Source organism: Neolamprologus multifasciatus, chromosome 17, assembly GCF_963576455.1.
Source record: "Neolamprologus multifasciatus chromosome 17, fNeoMul1.2, whole genome shotgun sequence".
Lineage (NCBI taxonomy): Eukaryota > Metazoa > Chordata > Actinopteri > Cichliformes > Cichlidae > Neolamprologus > Neolamprologus multifasciatus.
This window is the reverse complement of record NC_140455.1, coordinates 36,256,434-36,278,470: the sequence shown is the minus strand read 5'-3', so window position 1 is coordinate 36,278,470 and position 22,037 is coordinate 36,256,434. Positions and strand designations below refer to the sequence as shown.

Below are 22,037 nucleotides of genomic sequence, written 5' to 3'. Positions count from 1 at the left end.
TTGTCACACTAAAACTGGCTTTGTGCTTTTATTTTTGGACATTAGTCAAAAATCCAAGTCTATCACTGTAACTGGGACATGTAATAATAGAAATATTATTTGAGGTGCCAAGGTCAGACTGAAATAGCTCAAAGCAATGCGCACTGTCCAGTAACTGAAAACGAAAAACAATGTTTTGTTTGTGAGGGATGTCTGCTCATTACCGAGTCTGATGTCAGGGCACGATTGCCGAGGAATGATCAGAACTTCCCTCTGAGAACTTTTACCGTCAGAGCGAGCGAGGACGACTCCCCCTCACCTTCGGCTCTGTCGCAAATCACTTCCCGTTGGTCCCAGAGGTCGCGTTTTCACAGAGCCAGGCGAAGCTGTGTGAAGACGCAGGCAGCTGAATTTTTAGACAGCTGAATGTCAAGAGAAAGGCCTTCTGCCTGTGAGACGAGGAAATAGAAGACTGGAAGATTATTGTTGGGGTTCCACAGGAAATTCCTGGTACATGTAGTTGTTGTGCAGGTCTCGAAGTAGCTGGGTGGTGACAACAGGCTGGAAGGTGAAACGGCAAGAAAAACAAAAACAAAAAAAAACTAACTAAAAAAACCCCTGAGCTTCATTTCCTCAAGAAACCTAGGTGGAATCATGCTTTGCAGGAAAGGAAACCAGTCAACAGAAAATTACAGTTAACTGGAAAACCTCATACCTTTAGCCTGCGTTCGACGCACGCCATAAACAGTAGCAGAGCTGAGTGGAGAATACAGCTGCTTTAACCGTTTAATGTTGCACAGTGGTATTAATACAATCAAAGCAGTGTGATTTAGAGTTCAAACCTTGCAGATTTCTCATAAAAATGCACAAAATCTTTACATTCGAGCAGCAGAAACCAGTGAAAAACTCCCATTGTTGCCTGACTATTGACTGAGAAATTCTTAGGCGATAGTTCATGTTATTCAGATCTTTGAAAGTCTCACCTATGAAAGACTAACCATGAAAAGGATTTTTGTGTTGAAAGGAAATAAGACATCATTTTGTTATTGTCATTTTAAAGCTTTTGCAAACCGCAGTGAACCATCTGAAAGAAAACAAAGCAAATACACAGAATTCGCTTGCACGTCCGTACAAGGACGCTGACTAACAATTGTGTTACTTATGTCCTATCTAAAGATATTTATGTGTGGAGTGTCTGAATTCCCAGAAATCACTGAAAAGGATTGTTTCCTTGCAAACAGCGAAAACTCCAAATGCATGATGTTAAAGTCATGCATTTCAACATAGCTTTATTGCTCTACCGTGTTGATATGATTCATTCTTTTCTAGATTAGTCCAGCAATGAAAGTAATGCTCACATTTTGACTCATCAAGTAAAAATGAAAACCAGAAATGCTGTTTATACTGGACAATTTCAGGATGATGCTTTTAAAATCCAAAAATTGTTCAATTATGTGCCATTTTTAACTGTTTCCGAATCTTTAATCCATGAAAAACCACATAGATTAGTCAGTTTGTCTTTAACCAGAAAACATGATTTCTGATGTAAATCCACTGTGGTCGTTGACAACCAAGAGCAGGAGAGTCTGTGGTCAACATCTTGTCCGTCAGTGCATTGCTTAGTTTATGACCTTAACTCAGTCCAGTGCAGCACATGTCCTAAAGCATGCATGGCATTCTGGGTATTTGGATGTCCAGAAAGTGACTTCACAGCTCAACTGGCCTGAGCATCAGTTTATCAGGCGCACAGTCTCCTCTGTGTGCCGAGGCTAGCCGTTAGTGTGGGTGCACGGCGAGGTGAGGCGAGTCGGCGTGGTGCTGTTTGGGTTCAGGGCCGGTGCATCGCAGAGCTTTGTGAGCCATGCTTTGTGTCTCTGTGTCTATTCATAGCAGGAGAGGAGCTCTTTCAGTCCTTCCGCGAACCCGCTGCCAAACTCTACTTCCTCCCCCGTCCATGCTCCCGCCGCGAGGCCAGCCAGCCGAATGGAGGACGAGCCTGCCAGGCTGCCTGCGCACCTGCGTGAGTCACACTCTCTTGCTTACACACACAAACACACACACACACACAAAAGGATGACCAGTCACTCCCACATGCATCGATCAGCCGGTCATTTGAACAGGACAGATTGATTTTTGTCAGTGTTTTTGGTATCTTGCTCTGGAAATGTTTCCGCTTGGTCCTAAGTGATGATCTGGGAAACCAGATCTGAAGTTGTCCTCATAATTTGTTCAAAAATCCCTTGTCAAGGTGAGCCTTTTTTTCTCTCTCTCTCCTGCTGACACAGTTTTAACTTCTGGAGGTGATTGCATCGGAGAGTTTAGGTCAGCAAGCAGAAGTAATGGACTATCAAAGTGAGGACATGAATAAATAAAAATAGTTAAAACTCATCACATCCAGTCAGGGCAGCACACTCGCTATTATCACTGCATGAGTGCTGAGCTGGTCATGCTGTGTCTCTTAGCTGGGAGGCGTTGAAGCAGATATGGGGTCAGGCTTTTAATCACACATGCTTTCACTGGAGCACAGCTGACTGACCTTCTGCACTGCAATAACAGCTATAGACAATATGGACCAGAGGACATACAATACAAGGAACCGTGTTTAAATTAAGTCTGTTCAATACACAAGATCCTTACTTTACATGTTCCCTGGTCATTGAATTAGAGGAGTTCTTAAACATCTTTAAATGCAACATCCAAATAATAGGGGTGCAACGATACACAAAATTCACGGTTCGATATTTTTTCGATACAAAAAAATGTTCATGCCTTTTTAAGTTGTCATTTATTAAAATTATAAATATATATTTTAAGTCAAAAGTACAGTTTTTAAATTTAATGTTGCTGAAAGAACAAAGTAATAAAAAAATAAATCTATCTGATTGAGAAATCCATCATCTTTGGAAAAGAGAGTTTATTACAGAGAAATGTCTCTTTCCAAAATAAAAGCTATACTATACGCTTCTTCTGGGCTATATTCTCAGCAGCATATTAAACATATCAGGTCCCCATAAGGAGAATCATGTGCTAACGGCTGTCTAAATCCAACCAACCATTTTTGCGCCACGGACCGGTTTATGCCCGACAATATTTTCACGGACCGGCCTTTAATGTGTCGCGGATAAATACAACAAAATAAAACTAGTACCGGTACCGAAAAAAAGAAAATTTATTCATAACACACGTGAAAAGACCCAGGAAAACCGAGTAAACGATAAAAACGATAACAAAATAACGCTGAAAACCGATAAAACCCCTGAGCCTCAACTCTCGCGGCCCGGTACCAAACGACTCACGGACCGGTACCAGTCCGAGGCCCAGGGGTTGGGACCGCTGGTCTAAATGACTCGGGTAACGTTTTTAGCATGCATGCTTGTTGTTTTTGTCTGCTTCCACTTGTCTTTGCACTAGGATGATATCGGAGTAAATGTGCAGTCATATTCGTTGTGTTCCCACTAGTGCTGTCAGCGTTAATCTCGTTAAAATGACGTTAACGCCACAACACGGCAAATCTCCGTTAACGAGCTACCGCGGATCGCCCCGTGCGTGGGGCTGGACAGCCAACACGTTAACAAGCTAACTGCGCTAACGCACTAGTTCCCACCAATGTAATTGAGCATTGCGTGGCACATCCGACATACTGTTTTACTTTTGTCCATGACGCGCTTACCTTCAGGGTCATACGTCACATGAAGACCAAAATAGTTCCAAACGCCAGATCTGAATGAGGGTGGGGGAGGTTCAATTTGCCATGTTGCAAGGAGAGCTTAGCTTCTGTCTCGCTAGCTTGCGCTGCGCTCAATGAATCTGCATTCGACTACTCCGCCTAGGCTGCACTGTCGAGCGCAGATCCACTGAGCGCTCAACACAGACAGCACCGTCAGAAGAAAAGTTTCTAAAATAAATTAAAAAATTTGTATTGTTCATACATATGCGTACCGAACCGAAAGCACTGTATCGAACGGTTCAATAGCGATATGAGTATTGTTGCACCCCTACCAAATAAGTCCTTGGTCACCAAGTGGCTTAAGGATAAAGTGTTTACTAATATGAAAACATTTAGTTATTTAATTATCTTAAAAAACTGTGCATGCTCACAGGTGGCCAATCTACTCCTTTAAAATGAGGAGATTAGACATATAAGACATCTCTATAAAGGCATTACAAACCTTTGGTTAGCTAGCTTTATAGATGGTATGCTGGATATCAGGAAGTTTCCCTGAGTTAGCAAGTAAGATAACTAACACTAGCTAACATTATATCACAGGGGGCAGTTAGCCAGCTAGTCTTTCACGTTCAAGTTAGCTTTGTTGCATTTATGCCAATACTTAGCCGATCTCTGAGTTGTACAAGATACACAATGTTCAGTTATTAATAATGATGTTATCATTATTGATTTGGCCGATGCTAGTTCTCCCGCAGTGTATGAGCAATAACTTAAAATGAGGTTGTTGAAAGAAAACTTCTGTAACTTAACTTTGCTAGCTCTATGGTTATGTTGGCACAACCGTGTCTGCTCTTCTATACCCTGCAGCTTGTTGTGTGTAATGTCGGCAAACTTACATTTCTTATAATTTTGATTATTGCTAATCAAAATAGGCAGCATAGAAGGTTTTTGGTACCAGAACATTCTGTTTCTGCTTCTGTTTGCATCCAGCAGTATCGATCAGCCGTATCAGAGTGTGCTTTGGCTGCAAAGGCAGAAATGTATTGTTGCTAATGTATTCGTAGACTATAAACAGTTTCTTGTCACAAAATTGTAAGTCTTAGGCTGAATATGAGTTAAACAGTAAGCCCTGAAACACTGGCTGTAGCCCAGGGTCACTGTTAAACACGTGTCCTCCAGAGCAGACTGGGAACTAATCTAAAAAGAATAACTTGGACTACATCATTCGGTTGTAGCAATTAAGCTTCCAGACTGCGAGTATGCAAGATACAGTCGTGAAACTCTAAAGGTGTGTTTCTGAGGTGACGGTGGGTCTGGTTTGAGCCACAGTACTAACATGCTGACAGCCACTGCAGATGGCTCTCGTGGTCTCTGGACACCCTTTATCAGCATTTATCTCTGTATCACTGAATGGTGAGGGAAGGTTATTTTGACACAAATAGAAAACGGATATCAGAACATTTTGACATGGACATGTCGTGCAGTATCGTGGATGACTCAGTCACAATTCAAAACAGGAAAAGCAGGATTCGATTTGAAAAAAAGTTTTTCTCTTCAGTTTTTTTTCTGGTTGTAAGACTTTGCATTTATTGTGATACTTTAAATGTAAAGTAGACTGAATGTGAACATATTTGTGAGATATGAGTCAGGCGGCTTTTTTGTGGAAGCATTAATTTTTAAAAAATCATTTGGGTGTCTTTCCTTCTCTCTGTTCGTATCAGTTGAAACCAGTTGAAGAGCTTCCATCTACCTTACATTGACACAGCCTAATCTTTCCAGAGCTGTGAAGTGAAGGGCAAGGTGACAGTGACTAGACGGCTTTAGTTGAACTTGCAAAGGAAAAAGTCTGATGAAATATATTTGGGAACAACTTGGTGAAGCAACTGGGTGACATTCACAGTTTTACTGGACTTGAGTTTGGTTGCATCTGCTCATTCATTGCTTACCCAATCATAGAGGGGGCGGGGTTGGAGCTCTGCCAAGAGATAGGCTAACAGTTCAAAGACTAACCCTGAATTGCTTCATTGGTGCACATGTCAATATTTAACCAGTTTTTCTCTAGCCGGTGTGAAGTTCAGGACTCTTGGCGGGGCGTTAGGTTGGGTGTCAGGCTGAAGCTGGATGAGATGCACAGGAAATTCCCTCAGCCCACTTCCTCTTTTGTATTGTTGCAGAAAAAGGAAGAACGCTCAACAGGTCCGCATTGGGTTTCCTGTCGAGTAAACTGATGGGTCACTTCACATCCGCACACACGTGGAAGTCGAACTCCGTTTTAATCAGATGTCAAGCACAGTTGCTCACGCAGACTCAGACATCTGCAGGTCGTCTTTCATTTTTTCTTCTGCAGTGTTTAGTTTATGTCTGCTGCTAAAGGGGATCCACTCTCCTCTTTCAGACAGCCAGCCACACGTCTTTGTCACGGCTCACAAGGTCTAAAACACCTCTGCTCGTCCTTTCTCTTCCTTGCTATATAAACACACGTGCTGGAAAACAAGTCATCCATTAACCCCCGCACTCAGAGGGAGATTTATTCTGACGGTGGGGGGAGGAGGGGTGAAGAGGGAAGGAAGAGCGAGAAGGAGGAGGAGGAGGAGGAGAGAGCGGAGGAGGAGAGGGGAAAAAAAGACAGAAAGAAAAAGAATGAGGGAGGAAATTGCAGTGTGGGCAGAAATCCGCCTTCTCCATTTCCTGGGGAGGAAGTGGATTAGATCGGAGAGAGTTGCAGCCTGCTCCTCACACTAAAGAATGCTACTAGGCTCAATTTTTAACCCTTTCTGTCAGACATCACTGCAGTACACAGTGTGTTTAAATTGTTACCAAATGCAGTATGTTAAAACATTGTCTATGTCAGTGAATGAATTTTATTCATTATGAAGACATTTTTGGGCCAAAAAACGTCAAGTTGTAACTTCATGCTGGCATAATATAAAAAGAGATGTATGTAAAGTAAAACGTCTGGAGTAAAACGAACTAAATAAAGGGATTAAAAAAAAAGCAATTAATATTTACTGAAGATGCACTCATCTTTGGATTATAAAGTCTGCACAACATGTTTTGTGACATCATATAAAGCAGTCAGGTTTAGTTTTGAAATGCTAACAGGTTTGATGTGATAAAATATGTGAATAAGCATTTAAGAATTTAAATCTAGAAAATAAATACTATGAAAATAAAATATTTGAAAATATTTAAAGTCAAAAAACTTTGAAGCTTCTTTCAGTTGGTAGGTTTGACCTAATCATAGCGTGTATATAAAAGATAGATGTGGCTATCATGATGTCATTCCTTGTTATTTGAACCACTACTTTGAAACTTAAATAGTCTTTTTTGCACCCTTGAGTGACCATATATAGATAAAAGCCTGCAGTACTGCTATTATCTAATGCTAGTAAGCTTAATTAGCAAGTCATAGGCTAATTAATGCTAAATGTCACTCCAATAAATAAATTCACTCATTAAAACTAAAACACAAAGTTTTTGGACCGGCTGCTGGTATTGCACAGCAAGCTGTGTGATATCATATATTTCATTTAAAAGAAGTGAAAGAAGATTACTCATGGAGACAAAAAAAAACCCTAATTTTTTTATATTAAGCCATAGACATTATTATTATTGAATTATTTACTCTCTTAATTTTGTGTATTTCAATTGGTGCTGTAAACACTGACTCGTATTTGAAGCCAGTCTCAAGTGACCTTTAGAATAACTGCCATTGAGACAACATAGAGCCTTAGTGATACACACACGTAGTCTTTGACCAAGCTTTTCATTGGTTTTCTTGCTGATAATTATGGGAAAATCAGACCTCTCATGTCCATCTTTTCAATATACAACTTTAGCTAGGAGCTAATTAGCTTAACTTAACGCTCTAAACAGAGGAAAAGTAGTTTGTTTAGATCTCAAAGTTAACAAAATCTATTTATCAGCAACTCTAAACGTCGCTAATCAACACGCTCCATCTTGTTTGTCTTTGTAGCTTCCTGAATTATGCAAAGGTTGCCTGGTAACCACTTGTTGGCAACATGATTTCTGGAAGTTATTATACCCATCTAGCTGCCAATAAAACTCCAACCTGTGTTTTTGCAAACAAGGGTGTGACTGAGCTGGTAGGTGCCTTTGTTGCCACGGACAAAATTAAGCTAGCTGTTTCCCCCATATTTCGAATTTTTATGCTATGCTAAGATAATCTTCTACCTTTAGCTTTGAAAATGCCACACGGACATGAGAATTGTGATTCTCAAACCATAAAACCGTTACAATACTCCTTTTGTGGTGTTTGTGAGTTTTTTTATTTTATTTTTGAAGACTTTACATACAACAACACGTTACGCCTACAGGAGCTGCTTAGATTTTGAAACCCAAGCCATGAAGCTCCCAGTGCACATTGTTTGTGCTGATGTTCATTTCAGAGGAAGTTTGGAGCTCTGTAGTTATTTAGTCAGCAAAGCTTTGACAACTTTTATGCACTATGTGCTTCAGTACCCAGGTGTATAACTTTGGTCTGGTACCTTATTGCTGTGGTTGCTAAATCCACTATAACGCTGCAGTACCACTTTCACCTGCTCCTGGAATATCTAGGAGGGGAGAAGTTTCATGAAGTGACTTGTTACAGCGAGGTATCTTATTACAATGCCATGCTGAAATTCACGACGCACCCTTTCACTAATATTAGTAAAGGCAGATTGATTGGCTAGGTGCTTGATTTTGTACACCTGTGGACAAGGGACTAAAACATCTGGATTTTAAAGATTATGAGGTGTAACCCAATACTTTTACCCATATCGCATATCCTATATAGTGGCATTAGTTATAAGGAAAAAAAGTTATACTTTGTACATCTCAAATCTTATCTCAAGTCTTTGCTTTTATGGAAAAAACTGGGTGAATTTGTTTATCAAAAGCCTAGCTAAAGCGTGAATAATTATGCAATGTAAAGTCCAGAAGTAAAAGCCTGTAACAAGTGTGAGTATAGGCCAGGGGTAGGCAACGCCAGGCCTCGAGTGCCGGTGTCCTGCAGGTTTTAGATCTCACCCTGGGTCAACACAACTGAATCAAATGATTAGTTCATTACCAGACCCCTGGAGAACTTCAAGACATGTTGAGGAGGTAATTTAGCCATTTAAATCAGCTGTGTTGGCTCAAGGACACATCTAAAACCTGCAGGACACCGGCCCTCAAGGCCTGGAGTTGCCTACCCCTGGTATAGGCTGACTGACGAACTTATGGCTCAGCAGTGGTTGCTCATGGGTAGTCCATTGGGACCTTTGGACAAGAAGAAGTGGACAGTGTCAGAAATATGTAGCACAACTGGTCTGTGGGCTATTCATGTTTGTGCTGTTGTTGGTCCATCAGCCTGCTGCAGAGAACAGTGAAGTTATAACATACGAACAGTGTTGGGAAGGTTACTTTTAAAATGTATTCCATTACAGATTACAGATTACATGCCCCAAAATGTATTCTGTAACGTATTCCGTTACGTTACTCAATGAGAGTAACGTATTCTGAATACTTTGGATTACTTAATATATTATCATGCTGTTTACAACTACATGAATGTACTATTGCTGTGATTTATTACTGTTACTGAAGGTCCGCGGCTCCGAACCGTAGTAAAGGGACCTCTGGCTAATACTGTGGGTTCTGTGTCGGGCGCGTAGCCGAAAACTAGCTTTACTTTGTTGTCTGGGTCAACTTTGCTAGCTAGAGACAGAGAGAGGCGTTGAAAGGCTGCTCCAACGGAACTTATTGTTTTTGGAGGAAAACACGAACACGGTGTACAGTCGAGTCTTAATAGCTTACTTACAACTGGGCTCGTCAGGCACTCTTCTTGGCTGCAGTGGTTATTATTATATTTACATGCTTCCAGCTCCCGTTTTTGCTCGATGACAGCTCGTACTTTTCCTTTTTCTCCCTCCCTCGCTCACAGACACATAACATGTATGGCAGTCCATTCTCCCTGCAGCACGGACTACACTGCCTATGATGCTACATTCTTTAGAGCTATACCTGTAGCATTCTGCCTGTTAGCTTAGCACAACAACAACAGGCGCTCTCTCACCCAGGAAACACGCAGAGAGAGAGCGTCACCCTGTAACCATGGCAACCGTAACGCTGTCGCCTGGAACAACAGAACGTAGCTGTCAAACAAAACCCAAACAGTCCTGACCCGCCACAATATGAAACAGGGAAGTACCGCCGTGTAATCCATTTATTTCAACAAAGTAACTGTATTCTAAATACCACCTTTTTAAACGGTAACTGTAACGGAATACAGTTACTCATATTTTGTATTTTAAATACGTAACGGCGGTACATGTATTCCGTTACTCCCCAACACTGCATACGAACACAAAGTTTGAAACAAAATGTATCCAATCAGCCAAGTTCTATGCTTTTTGAGTTGTACTTCCTGGTCTTTGATGTATTTTTCATATTTCTTCCATTCCTGGTGATCTTTGCCGTTGCTCCCTATGCCTATTCCAAATTGTCGTCCAATCAGCATTTGACCAGTGCATAACATCACTAAACAACGCTCAGTACTGCACGGAAACACGTTTGCATTGGTTGAAACCCTGCTACAGTTTTTCAGTAAATGGTTGAAAGAGGGCAGCACGGTGGCACAGTGGTTAGCACTGTTGCCGCACAGCAAGAAGGTCCTGAGTTCAATTCCACCATCAGGTCGGGTCTTTCTGTGTGGAGTTTGCATGTTCTCCCTGTGTTTGCGTGGGTTCTCTCCGGGTACTCCGGCTTCCTCCCACCATCCAACGACATGCAGTTTGTGGGGATAGGTTAATTGGAAAATCCAAATTGTCACTAGGTGTGAATGTGCGAGTGAATGTGAGTGCGAATGGTTGTCTGTCCCTGTGTGTTGGCCCTGCGACAGACTGGCGACCTGTCCAGGGTGTACCCCGCCTCTCGCCCTATGACAGCTGGGATAGGCTCCAGCGCCCCCCGCGACCCTGAAAAGGATAAGCGGAAGCGAATGGATGGATGGTTGAAAGAGACATGCTTTGTTGGAGCATGTGTCAATTAAATGCTTGGACTTTGCTTTGAGAAGACATAAATTGACTCGATTCTTTTTGGCTTTAAAACAAGCCATTAAAGGAATAATGCAGCAGTATTAGTCTGTCAGTAGACAAATGTGCAGCTTTAAAAAGCTAGCGGAGGAGTGCCGTCAACCATCCATGTCCTTTTGTTTTCTTTAGTTTGTGTGAAAGGCAAGACAAGTTGTAAAAGAACACACACACACACACACACACACACTGAATCCATGCAGATGCTAACTGATGAACTAAATTTGTTTGGTTTTTAATTCAATCCCAACCCAGGCAGTATCGGCCAACATGGCGCCTACATACTCTGAGAATGACGCAAATGAGGGTCTAGTCACTGAGATAACAGTGAATTATTTAAAGGTCTGTGACACACGCCGATTATTTTTATTTATTTATTTTATTTTTTACAACAAACACTAAATACAAAAGAACTCTGGCTGCGACAGTAGAAATATCTTCCCCGATGATTAAAAAAACCCTCTATGTCCATGGAAACAAGACTGGCTGGTTTCCTTGGTGTGTGTGTGTGTACGTGTGTGTGTGTGTGTACGTGTGTGCTCACAGCTGGGTTTGCACTATGCGTGCTTGTAAGAGTGGGTGGATGAGTGTGAGTGAATCTTGTGTCTTTGTGCAAAGCTTGCCAGAGGTAGTGTAGGTGTATACTGTGTGTGTGTGTGTGTGTGTGTGGGGGGGGGGGGACGCGTGTGTATGACTAAGTGTATGTGTTTGTGTGTGTTACCATGCATGACTGCAATCCCCCACAAGCTTCCTTTGGTCTCTCTCTCACTTTGTGGTATATTACCCATTTTACTGCTGTGGGGAAATTGGTGTCACAAAGTGTGTGTGTGTGTGTGTGTCTGCGTGTGCGTGCATGTGTGTTTGGTCTTTCTGAGGGGAAATTTCCTGCCCCTGGAAGCAGCTCTTGTCCTCAGGAATTTCCTGAGTGGGCAGACGGCGCTTCCTGAATAAATGTTGTTGTTGATGGTGTGTGTGTGTGTGTCTGTGTGCGTGTTTTAACTCCTCTCTTTTCTTTTCTGAAAGGGAAACTGTTTTCACATGCCAGCGAGTGAGCTAAGAGCAGCCCCCTGCTCTTCCTGTCCGCGACACACTCCACATGGCGTTTCTAACAAGACGATGGTGTGCTTTCTTTACTCGAAACATCGCGGACACACACGTTTTACACACCGATTGTGTGTTAATCTCAGCTGCAAATAGCCCACGTGACTCGAATGCATTTCCTCTGGATAAATGTCCAGTTAATGACATTCCTTCCATGTGCGTTTATTAACGCTGTGTTTGGGAGATACTTCCTGCCAAACGGGACGCGATTGGGCTCTTTTGAAATGTTGACCATGACCTATTGACCTTGATGACTTATGATTTTTAAAAGGAAACTTTGCAGAATTGATATTTTTTTTGAATACAGACTAGTTTAGCTTATTTCCTTTATTCACCTGGATCCCAATTTTATTATACTGCAACTTAGTGGCATTTGATCCCGTCAGCTCTTCCCTAACAGCTGAGCAATGCTGGTTTTTGATACCATTAAGTTCAAGGAGCAGGTTTCTTACTGTCAGAAGAACAATTTTGGAGTCATATTTGACCCAAAATGTATTCGACCCTTGTATTATAAAGGCAACACAAGCTATTAAGTATAAATTAGCATCTAAGTATTACTAATAGGTGAAAATAGTTAAAATCTTTTACCACATGTGACTAGACTGGGGCAAGGTGTTTATAAGAATTTGGTACTTAAACTTTGGAATTATTAAATTTTGGAACAAAAGTAATGGAAACTGTCAATTTAAAAATTACCACCAAACAATTCCTGGAACAATTCCAGGGTTTTCTTGGCTCAAAATGTGTTTTTGAGGCGTGATTATACACCCACACATGATGGGTCTGCAAAGACTTCTTGCAACTTTTATTGAAAACAACTCCGTCATCTCGTTGCTGTTTGGTCGAAGCCGCAGGGATCCAGTGGAGATGCAGCAAAGTTGTGCAAAAGAGACGCAGGTTTGCGATCCCTGATTCACATGCTTGTTCAGAGAGGGTTAATGTCTGTATAGGTTCTCAGTTATCATGGTAGTCTTAATACATTGAAAAAAAGGCGACTTTTTTTGGAGTTGACATTTCATGTCTCAGCAAAAAGGCTAAGAGGTGAGCTGTCTTCAAAAAACTTCCATTGGCCTTCTTTTCTAGCTTAACACTTCAGAGAGGACCTTGTCCCTGGGGTTGAGCAGACTCCACGGCGACAGTATTGAGTCTTATAATGGCCCCTCATGTAGTGAGTTGGCCCCTATAAACATAACCAGGCTCCTAGAAACTCACCTAGGTAGCAAGGACTACCGTTGGTGAGTCTCTAAGACTATGAGGTGAGTTCATCAGTGGAATGAGAGCCTACTTGGAAAGGCAGCCGTTGGTCTGTTATGTTTGTCACAAAGAAGAAAAGCATGCACACACCTACCAGGGAACACCCGCGTGGACATATATGCACCTTGCTCGAGGACAATAAACGCTTTCCCCCACCTTTGTGTAGTGTTGGCACAGGTTTCCTGCTTTTTGTGTTTTACCAGTACTACACAGCGGAGGATGGAAACAGCAATAAACCCTAATGATTCGACAGATTTCAACTGTCACTAAAACTCATTAAGCTTTGCAGTGTGGAAAAAGACAAATTGCTCCAGATTAAATCAGTCGACATTAACGGTCACACAAAATGTAAATGTATGTTTGAGCTTTAACTCTCTGTCATTACTGAAACTGCTTTCAGGAGCGACAGACTTGATGCAAACGACTCTGAGGTTTCGCAAATAGACACCGTCTCATTTTAAAAGAAGAAGGTATGCACTTTGCATTAGATATGATGACACGGATAAATCCTGCCCTTCCATTCTCCACATGCAAAGAAGAACAGGAGTAGTGTGCTTACAGGGTGTGTATGTGTTTCAGACAAGCACGAGCCTTTTGATTTAGTTAACAAACGTCTTTGAAGCTCCTGCGTTTTCACAAAAAAAAAAGAAAAGAAAAGAAGGGAGAGGGGAGGGAAAAAATTGGCGTCTGAACAAAAGGAAGAGTGGCAGTTGACGCTGAATTCAGGAACTAGCCTACAAGAGCCGGCTTGCTCCTGTGCTTAACAACAAACTATCAAAAACAGGCCGTGCTACTTCCTGGCCATAAAAAGTTTAAGTGTGATTGATGATCTGTTTTATGTTTGTTTTGACTGGATGAAGTCCAGTTTTGCTGGACGGGGACAGGCTTGTGCATGCCGGAGGAGGAAGCAGAGGATGAATATGAGAGGTGGTGGGGGTTGGTTCTCCTGGCTGAAAAGTAAAAGTGTGTGTGTGTTCGTTTGGAGGTGGATTTTTCCCTGCCGCACCCACCTGACAGGGAATTGATGTACGGTGCAGAAAGTGAGGGGGTGATGCAGTGTGTGTGTGAGAGAGGAGTAACTGAGAAAACGTGTCACTTCTATCCACATGTCCCTGAGTCAGGGTGTCAGGAGGTCACAACTAACCCGCCTCCTCCTTCCTCCTTCCTCCTCCTCCTCTGTCTGGAGAAAGAAAACCTTTCCTCCATTGAGATAGCAAAACCAATATACGCCTACTTCTGCTTTGAGAGAAAAGACAAACATTTACTGAAGAACTGAGTGACTAAGGAGCTCTGAGTTTAAGAGCAAAGTCCCAGCCTTACTGATGCGGTTGTTTGTTCTTTTGTTGTTTATTTAGTTATAGTTCATCCAGGTCAGGCCAAGCTGAAATTCTCAGTCTGAGAAGTGTGTGTATCAGTTGTGTGTTTTTGTATATATCTAGACTGTTGAAAGTCTGGAGTTTCTGACAGAAAATAATATCTGACCTGACTTTCAGATCCTACTATGACTCAAAATATAGCATGTAAGCAATTTGGTTCCAGTTTTACAAATGAAGAGATGTGATGACGCTCGAACATGACTGAACACATTCAGTCAGCAGCTGTTTGTTAATTGTTTGGAATGAATGCATAAAACTTTTTAGAAAACCGTGGATCAATAAATAGCAACAGTTTTTTTCTATTCTCTTTTATTTTTCCTCTAATGGAAATTTTAAGTGAAACTGATTCTGTCATTCTCATACAGAGACTTGTATCTAGCAACCAAACTAGAAACGGGGAACACAAAATGTAACACAATAATGCTTCAAATTGAATTTAATTGTCCAAATATAATAACAGAAAGTGCTTGAAAATGCTAAACTTATGCAATGTGTTGTTGTTCTGTTATACAGTCATACCATGAATTTAACTACAGCATGTTTGTGTGTGAATGGCATTGCAATTTGTGTCCTATTTGGCGTAAGTTGTAACTAGAGCTGGGCGATATGAGATTTTTTCATATGTTTTTTTCATTTCAGGCGATAACGATATATATCACGATATAAGCCAAATAACTATATTTGTAAGATTTAAATGTGCCGTTGCTCACAAGTAAAATGTGAAATAATCAGCAGCTTGTTTTGATTTAAATATTTATTTCCCATAATAAGTTCAACAGGGTAGATGTATTTAAGGAACATGAGACTTTTTCAGATAAATAAAGGCAAATATTGCAAACTACACAAAAGGCAGCCGCTAAAGCGTTTACGTTTCAAAATAGAACAAACAAAACAGACTAAATTGTCAATTCCACTTAGAAACAAAATATTAATTTAAAAAATAAATCTTAGTTTGTTTTACAGAAGAACAGACAAAATTGACTAACTTTTGTCAATATCAAATAAACTGAGAACTAAAAGGAAATTCTCAATCTCTCCTTGTTGTATAGCTGAGCTTTTCAAACAGTTTTAACAGTTACTTTAGTCTGACAAAAGCCAAATGACGAATTAGCGCTTGCAGTCAGAGATTGAGCATGCACCGCTTTATTGTATTTCCAGACTTGCTTTTGGCACAATTTACAGTGCGCGCTACTCTGTTTGACTTGAAATAGCCGAAATACCTTCACACTACGGAACTTCTGTGGCTCTTCCGTTCGACAATCTCTCCGGCATTGGAACCATCATCTGTTTTCTCTTCGGTAACCTTCGGTCACGCTCTCGGTTGATTTTTCTCTAGTTGGCGCACTCGTTTCCTCCATTACCCGGGCGGCACGGCGGCTGGCTGCTTCCCAAACAAATACACATGTGCGGCTTGGCACTTGTGCTGTACGTAACAAGTCACGTGACGTGACGCTGCGGCTGTGATTGGTTCGGCTCTGCGCTACTTAATTTGGATTGGCTGTTCTTTTTTTTTTTTTAAGAGGACAAGAGCGGTGAGGCCTATCGCAACAGTTAAATTTTTCTATCGAGAAAAAGTTATTTCGCAATACATATCGTTATCGTTCTATCGCCCAGCTCTAGTTGTAACATTGTAATATTTTACAATGTAACATTGTAATATTTTACAATGTAACATTGTAATGCTAGCTCTAGTTGTAACATTGTAATATTTTACAATGTTACAAAAAAAATTGCAATAAGCTCATTAATTTCTTTTGCAGTGGTAGATTGAAACAAAGTAAAGCTAGCTATCGCTGATCTGGTGCTCTAACACAGTACTTCTCCTCAGTAGGCTTTGGGCCAGTACTATAAAGCTGTAGTATTAAGTTTGACAAAGTTAAATTCAAAATTTAAGTAGAACACCCTTAACTCCGGGCAACAGCATGGTTGTACTTACAGTCAGTCGCAGAACGTGTTAGTAGTGGTACGCTACTATTCAGAGGTTTTACATTATAAGTAAATAGTAGTTATGTTGAAGTCATGGTGCTTGAGAAAGCTTGTTAACAAAACAACAGCCATTAATGACAAAATGATAATCCTTTAAAAGACAGCTTAAGTGGCACAGCTGTGGGACAGGGCTAACAGTCTGAAGCTTTTTCTTTTTAGCTAGTCAAGAAGAAAAAAGAGATGGTTGTCAAAGTTTTTAGCCAGGGGAGAAATCCATAAGCAGGAGAGGCAGAAGTGTGAGCGATGGTGAGACGCACACAGCTGATCTGTGATTCTGGACGGGACCTTTTAGCTTCGCAGCAGGACGGACCTCATTAACTCGTCTGGCTGAGAGGGGAAGCTGAGGGCTTCTGTACCGCAACAACGAAACAAGATACCAGTGATCTCATCCTCCTCTTCCCTTCATTCATCCCAAGCGCTCGTGAGTTGCCTTGGCAACTTGTGAGCTCCGTGTGTGTATGTGTGCGTAGTGAACATTAGCGGGGGCCTGAGAAACCACTGAGTGAAAATTATGTGTCATCAGAGAGGATTAGGAGCCCACGGTTTAGTCGAGGGTTTGAGATCCTGCTGCTGTCGTGCTTGAGGGTTTTACTCAGTGTAAACGCAAGCATACGCTCTCATGAAGACTGTTAACCTGAGATGCAGTCGGCAGAGGCAGGCCAGCGACGAGGGGGGCTGGAATTGATTTTCTTCCCGCAAAACAACCAAAAAGGACACATTTATCGTCTCCAGATAGCGCGTGAAAGTATCGAAGGAACAGAATTTCAGGTTCAAAGGAGCTCTCTCTGTTCTCCTTCCACTTTCAGTCCATGCCATCCATTTTCCTTTCCACCTCTAAGCGAAGGATGTTTGTGTCTTAGCGTTTCCTGTCCTGTTTAGAATCAGTTCCTGTCTACATCACACGGATATGAGATGCAGAACAAGATCCTGAAAATGAAACTTGAATGTGAATCAGAAATTATCCATGTTGAAAAAACATCAAAGTGTTCTTTTGTCAATTCAATAAGCATAGAAGACAGAAACATGAGAGACAATGATGACTGTGAATGATCTGCAGCTCGGAGAAGCTTTGGAAAACTAAACCAGGAACTGGTACAGTTACAAACATCTCCAGTAAGACTCGATTAATGAATTGTTTGGCTCATATAAAATCCCTGCTTTGGTTATGTGAGCATTAATTTGGTAGTACCACCTTTCATTCATGTCCCAATTTTCTTATAAAGTCATTTTGGTTCGGCCTGTACTGCTCTGTTTAATACTGTTATGATACTTCTTGCCTTCTCTTTGATATACATAAGTCTTACTGTGAATTGACAACAGCTTTCATTAGTTACCTGGCCCCGTTTGTGTTGAATGAAATCCTGACTCTTTGACTTATTATCAAAGAGTCAGGATTTCATGGATAATATCCCCCATAAAACTTAATGGGCATCTAAATAGGAAGTGATGACCTCAGAAATAATATGTAAATGTGGAACCAGTAGTACTTGCCCATATGGAAAAGATATATATAAATCTTATAAAGTTTGTATCTGTCTTGTGTGAAACTTGCATGAAAAGCATACAAGAGTAAAAACAGATATAAGATCCCTTGAAAAATTATATAATGAAACTTGTATGTTTTGGATACTTACTAAAACAATATATGAAAGTAATGAGAAAGTGGCCACTTTCATGAGTAAATCATGTAAGTTTTTACTATTTCTTTTCCATATGGGTGACATCTAATCAAATCAAAATTTATTTATATAGCACATATTAACCCTTTAAGACCTACCATAGAACCAAGTCCGCCAGAGCTTATATTATATGTTTACATGCTGTGGAGCCATTTTTGGGAGCATTTCAAGTTGCTATACATCAATACAACCATTATAGCCCAGATTTTAATAATATGTCTGCATTAAGTGCATAGTAATTACATAAATTGCAAAAAAGTGCAATAAACTACAAAAAATTGAAAATTCGTTTTTGCTTTTTTAACATATATTTCTAGTTAGAGAAATTTAAGAGGCTTATCCCTCAAAACTGTAAATACAAAAAAGTTGCACAAAATAGTTTCCCACCACAGGAAATTTATTTTGAGTGTCTTCATAGTTTTATTTTTGAAATACACCAATTTTTATACACTGCAGGAAAAACGAAAATAAATATTATAATGCAAATTTGCAAAAAATAAACAGCATATGCATCAAAATAAACTATTTCCAGCAGTGCAATATGAGTCCTAAGCATCTCAGAAACGACACAGAAAGTCATAAAGTCAAACATAACTTTTAAAAACACCAGTATAGGCTCATGAAGCCCTGATGGTAAAAAAAAGACTATATTTCCGCAAAAATGACGTCACTTCCGGTTTCGGGCAGGTCATGGCGGACATGCAAAAGTTCGCGCTGATGTCTATTCCAACGTAGGAAGTGTTATGAACAGCTGATCGGATAGGCAAAGCGTGTTTCTGGAATATTATGTTTTTGTTGCTGCAAGCGCTTTTTATGCAGTTTTTGCAAAACTATATGTGGAAGGAAACTGTGACCGAGGACAAGCTGATGGCATAAGATGTAAGTACAACTCCTCCGGTTTCATATGCAAAAAAAATTATTGTGCTAGCTTACGTGGTTGCAGAGCTACCAGGATTTAAAAATAGTTACGCAAAACAGAGCGTGCTGCTCGGCCGGCTTTAAAGGGTTAAAACAACAGTGTTGACCATAGTGCTTCACAGTCAGTAAAAGCACGAGACAGTTAAAACAAACAATAAAAGAGGACAACAAACAATAGGTAACAACACAACAAGCTGGACCAGCCAACTAGACAGAATCAAAAGCCAAAGTAAAAAAAATAAGTTTTAAGATGTGATTTAAAAGACTGGATAGACTCGGCAGTACGAATATGAACAGGGAGGTTATTCCAGAGTCCAGGTGCCACGGATGCAAAGCCCCGGTCACCTCTCGACTTCATTCGAGTCCTAGGTTGTACTAGGAGCCTGTGATTGGACGATCTAAGTGCTCTGTTGGGATTGTATGAGTGGAGTAGTTCAGAAAGATAGCTGGGCGCTAAATTATTCAGAATATTAAAAGTGAACAAAAGAATTTTAAAATCTATACGATATTTAACAGGGAGCCAAAATTGGAGTTATGTGTTCATGGATTCTCGTACCTGTTAAAAGACGCGCAGCTGCATTTTGAATTAACTGAAGCCGGCAAAGAGAGGAGTGTTGGAGGCCCGAGTAGAGGGAGTTACAGTCGTCCAATCTGGATGTAATAAATGCGTGGATAAGCTTTTCAAGGTCCTTTAAAGGAAGGAACGGCTTTGCTTTGGAAATCTGACGTAACTGGTAAAAGCTGTTTTTTACCACAGTGGACACCTGTTTCTCAAGTTTAAAAGAGCCATCCAGGAAGACTCCGAGGTTCCTGGATGGCTTCATCCCCAAAGGGTGGAGAACCACTCACAGTCAGCTTGCTGAAGAGATGGCGTTGCAGCTTTAGATGTATGTTGCAGTGAGGGAATGCTATTTGACATGGACTGGCTGTAGTAGCTTGTTTGATTTACTTCATTTAGGTTACCTTACACTTTGCTGTTTTAGTTTGTATTATTTCTTATACATTTTTATGATATAGGTTGATTGGTGTCAAAGACCTCTATTGGCAGATAAACCTATGTATCCAGTATATATGTTGTGGAGACTCCTTCATAGCTTCTCAAACTCCGTGTGGCATTCTGGATTTTTGCTTCTGGGCCAAATCCCAGTCGATCGCTACTTTTTTGTGTTCTAAGCTGATCAGTTTGTAGGCTTCTGCTCATCCTTTGCTCTTTAGGGATTGGTTATAGATCGTTAGTCCAGTTTGGATCTCGGGGAGCTTCCTGACCGTGTACCCAAATGTTAGCTGGATCATCTCTGAGCTACTTGCTGATTGCTTTTGCTTTGTAACATGGTGCTCCATCCTGCTGTAAAATGCACCTTTAAACCTTTAACCCTTTAAAGCCGGTCGGAGCAGCACGCTCTGTTTTGCGTAACTATTTTTAAATCCCGGTAGCTCTGCAACCACGTAAGCTAGCGCAATAGTTTTTTTGCATATGAAACCGGAGGAGTTGTACTTACATCTTATGCCATCAGCTTGTCCTCTGTCACAGTTTCCTTCCACATATAGCTTTGCAAAAACTGCATAAAAAGCACTTGCAGCAACAAAAACAGAATATTCCAGAAACACGCTTTGCCGATCCGATCAGCTGTTCATAACACTTCCTACATTGGATAAGACGTCAGCGTGAACTATCGTGTGTCCGCCATGACCTGCCAAAACCGGAAGTGACGTCATTTTCACGGAAATGTAGTTTTTTTACCATCCGGGCCTCAATGAGCCTATACTGGTGTTTTTAAAAGTTATCTTTGACTTTATGACTTTCTGTGTGGTTTCTGGGATGCTTAGGACTCACATTGCACTGCTGGAAATTGTTTATTTTGATGCATATGCTGCTTTTTTGCAAGTTTGCATTATAATATTTATTTTCGTTTTTCCTGCAGTATATAAAAATTGGTGTATTTCAAAAATAAAACTATGAAGACACTCAAAATAAATTTCCTGTGGTGGGAAACTATTTTGTGCAACTTTTTTGTATTTACAGTTTTGAGGGATAAGCCTCTTAAATTTCTCTAACTAGAAATATATGTTAAAAAAGCAAAAACGATTTTCAATTTTTTTGTAGTCTATTGCACTTTTTTGCAATTTATGTAATTACTATGCACTTAATGCAGACATATTATTAAAATCTGGGCTGTAATGGTTGTATTGATGTATAGCAACTTGAAATGCTCCCAAAAATGGCTCCACAGCATGTAAACATATAATATAAGCTCTGGCGGACTTGGTTCTATGGTAGGTCTTAAAGGGTTAAGGCTTGTCACAGACTTGTTGTAAGGACCTTTTTAGTCTGACCATGACCGTACATCCTCAGAAATCAGTACAGAGCAACGTAGAGCATGCATATGACTTTAGGACTGACTATGATGTCCTACTCTGGGAGCTCCTTCTCATTAACTGCATCGTATCTGTTTCCTGTTTGCTCGGCCTTCTTCTCTTACGTCTTTTAGTCCTCTTGTTTTTGTAGTTTTATCCAAGTCTGCCTTATGTTTTTTTCCTCGTCACCTTTTCACACACAATCCACTGCTGTTCTCTCTGCTCCTTCCTTTCTGTTTCCACTCTCCCTTTTTTTCTCCATGTTGCTGCTGTCTGTTAATAAGCCTCCCGGCATTGCTCTCTAACCTTACCGCAGGAAGTTTCCTGTGCTGAAACAGAGCCCACGCTGGATTGCTTCCTGGCAAAGTGCGTTGTGGGATGCGTGTATTTGGGCCCCCTTCTTCCGTCTTCTCCTCCCTTCTGCTCCCTTTGCTGCTTCCTCCTTTGGGCTCTGTGCAGATGGCTGAGGCCGGCAGACCGGATCTCTGAGGGGTTTTGGCAGAGCAGCACCTCTCTGCAGCCCTGGAGAGAGCATACCACAGCCATGACCTCGTGACCTTGGCTGCACTGCTGCCCGCCTCGGCTTCACTGCTCTCACAAGCCAGCCACGAGGGACAAACTTACAGCTGGTGTATGCAATGCGGATGGC

General features: G+C 41.0%; 1 protein-coding gene across 2 annotated transcripts in view; it reads left to right on the top strand.

Moving 5' to 3' along the window:
- Nucleotides 1-22,037, top strand: part of etv6 (ETS variant transcription factor 6) — a 40,440-nt gene that overhangs the window by 2,081 nt on the left and 16,322 nt on the right. Inside the window, exon 2 of one of the 2 annotated variants that reach the window (XM_085138582.1) lies at nucleotides 1,870-1,999. In XM_085138582.1, the coding sequence (XP_084994708.1) occupies nucleotides 1,870-1,999 (130 nt within the window). The remainder of the gene's footprint in view (nucleotides 1-1,869; nucleotides 2,000-22,037) is intronic. The other variant, XM_085138583.1, reaches the window with a different exon arrangement.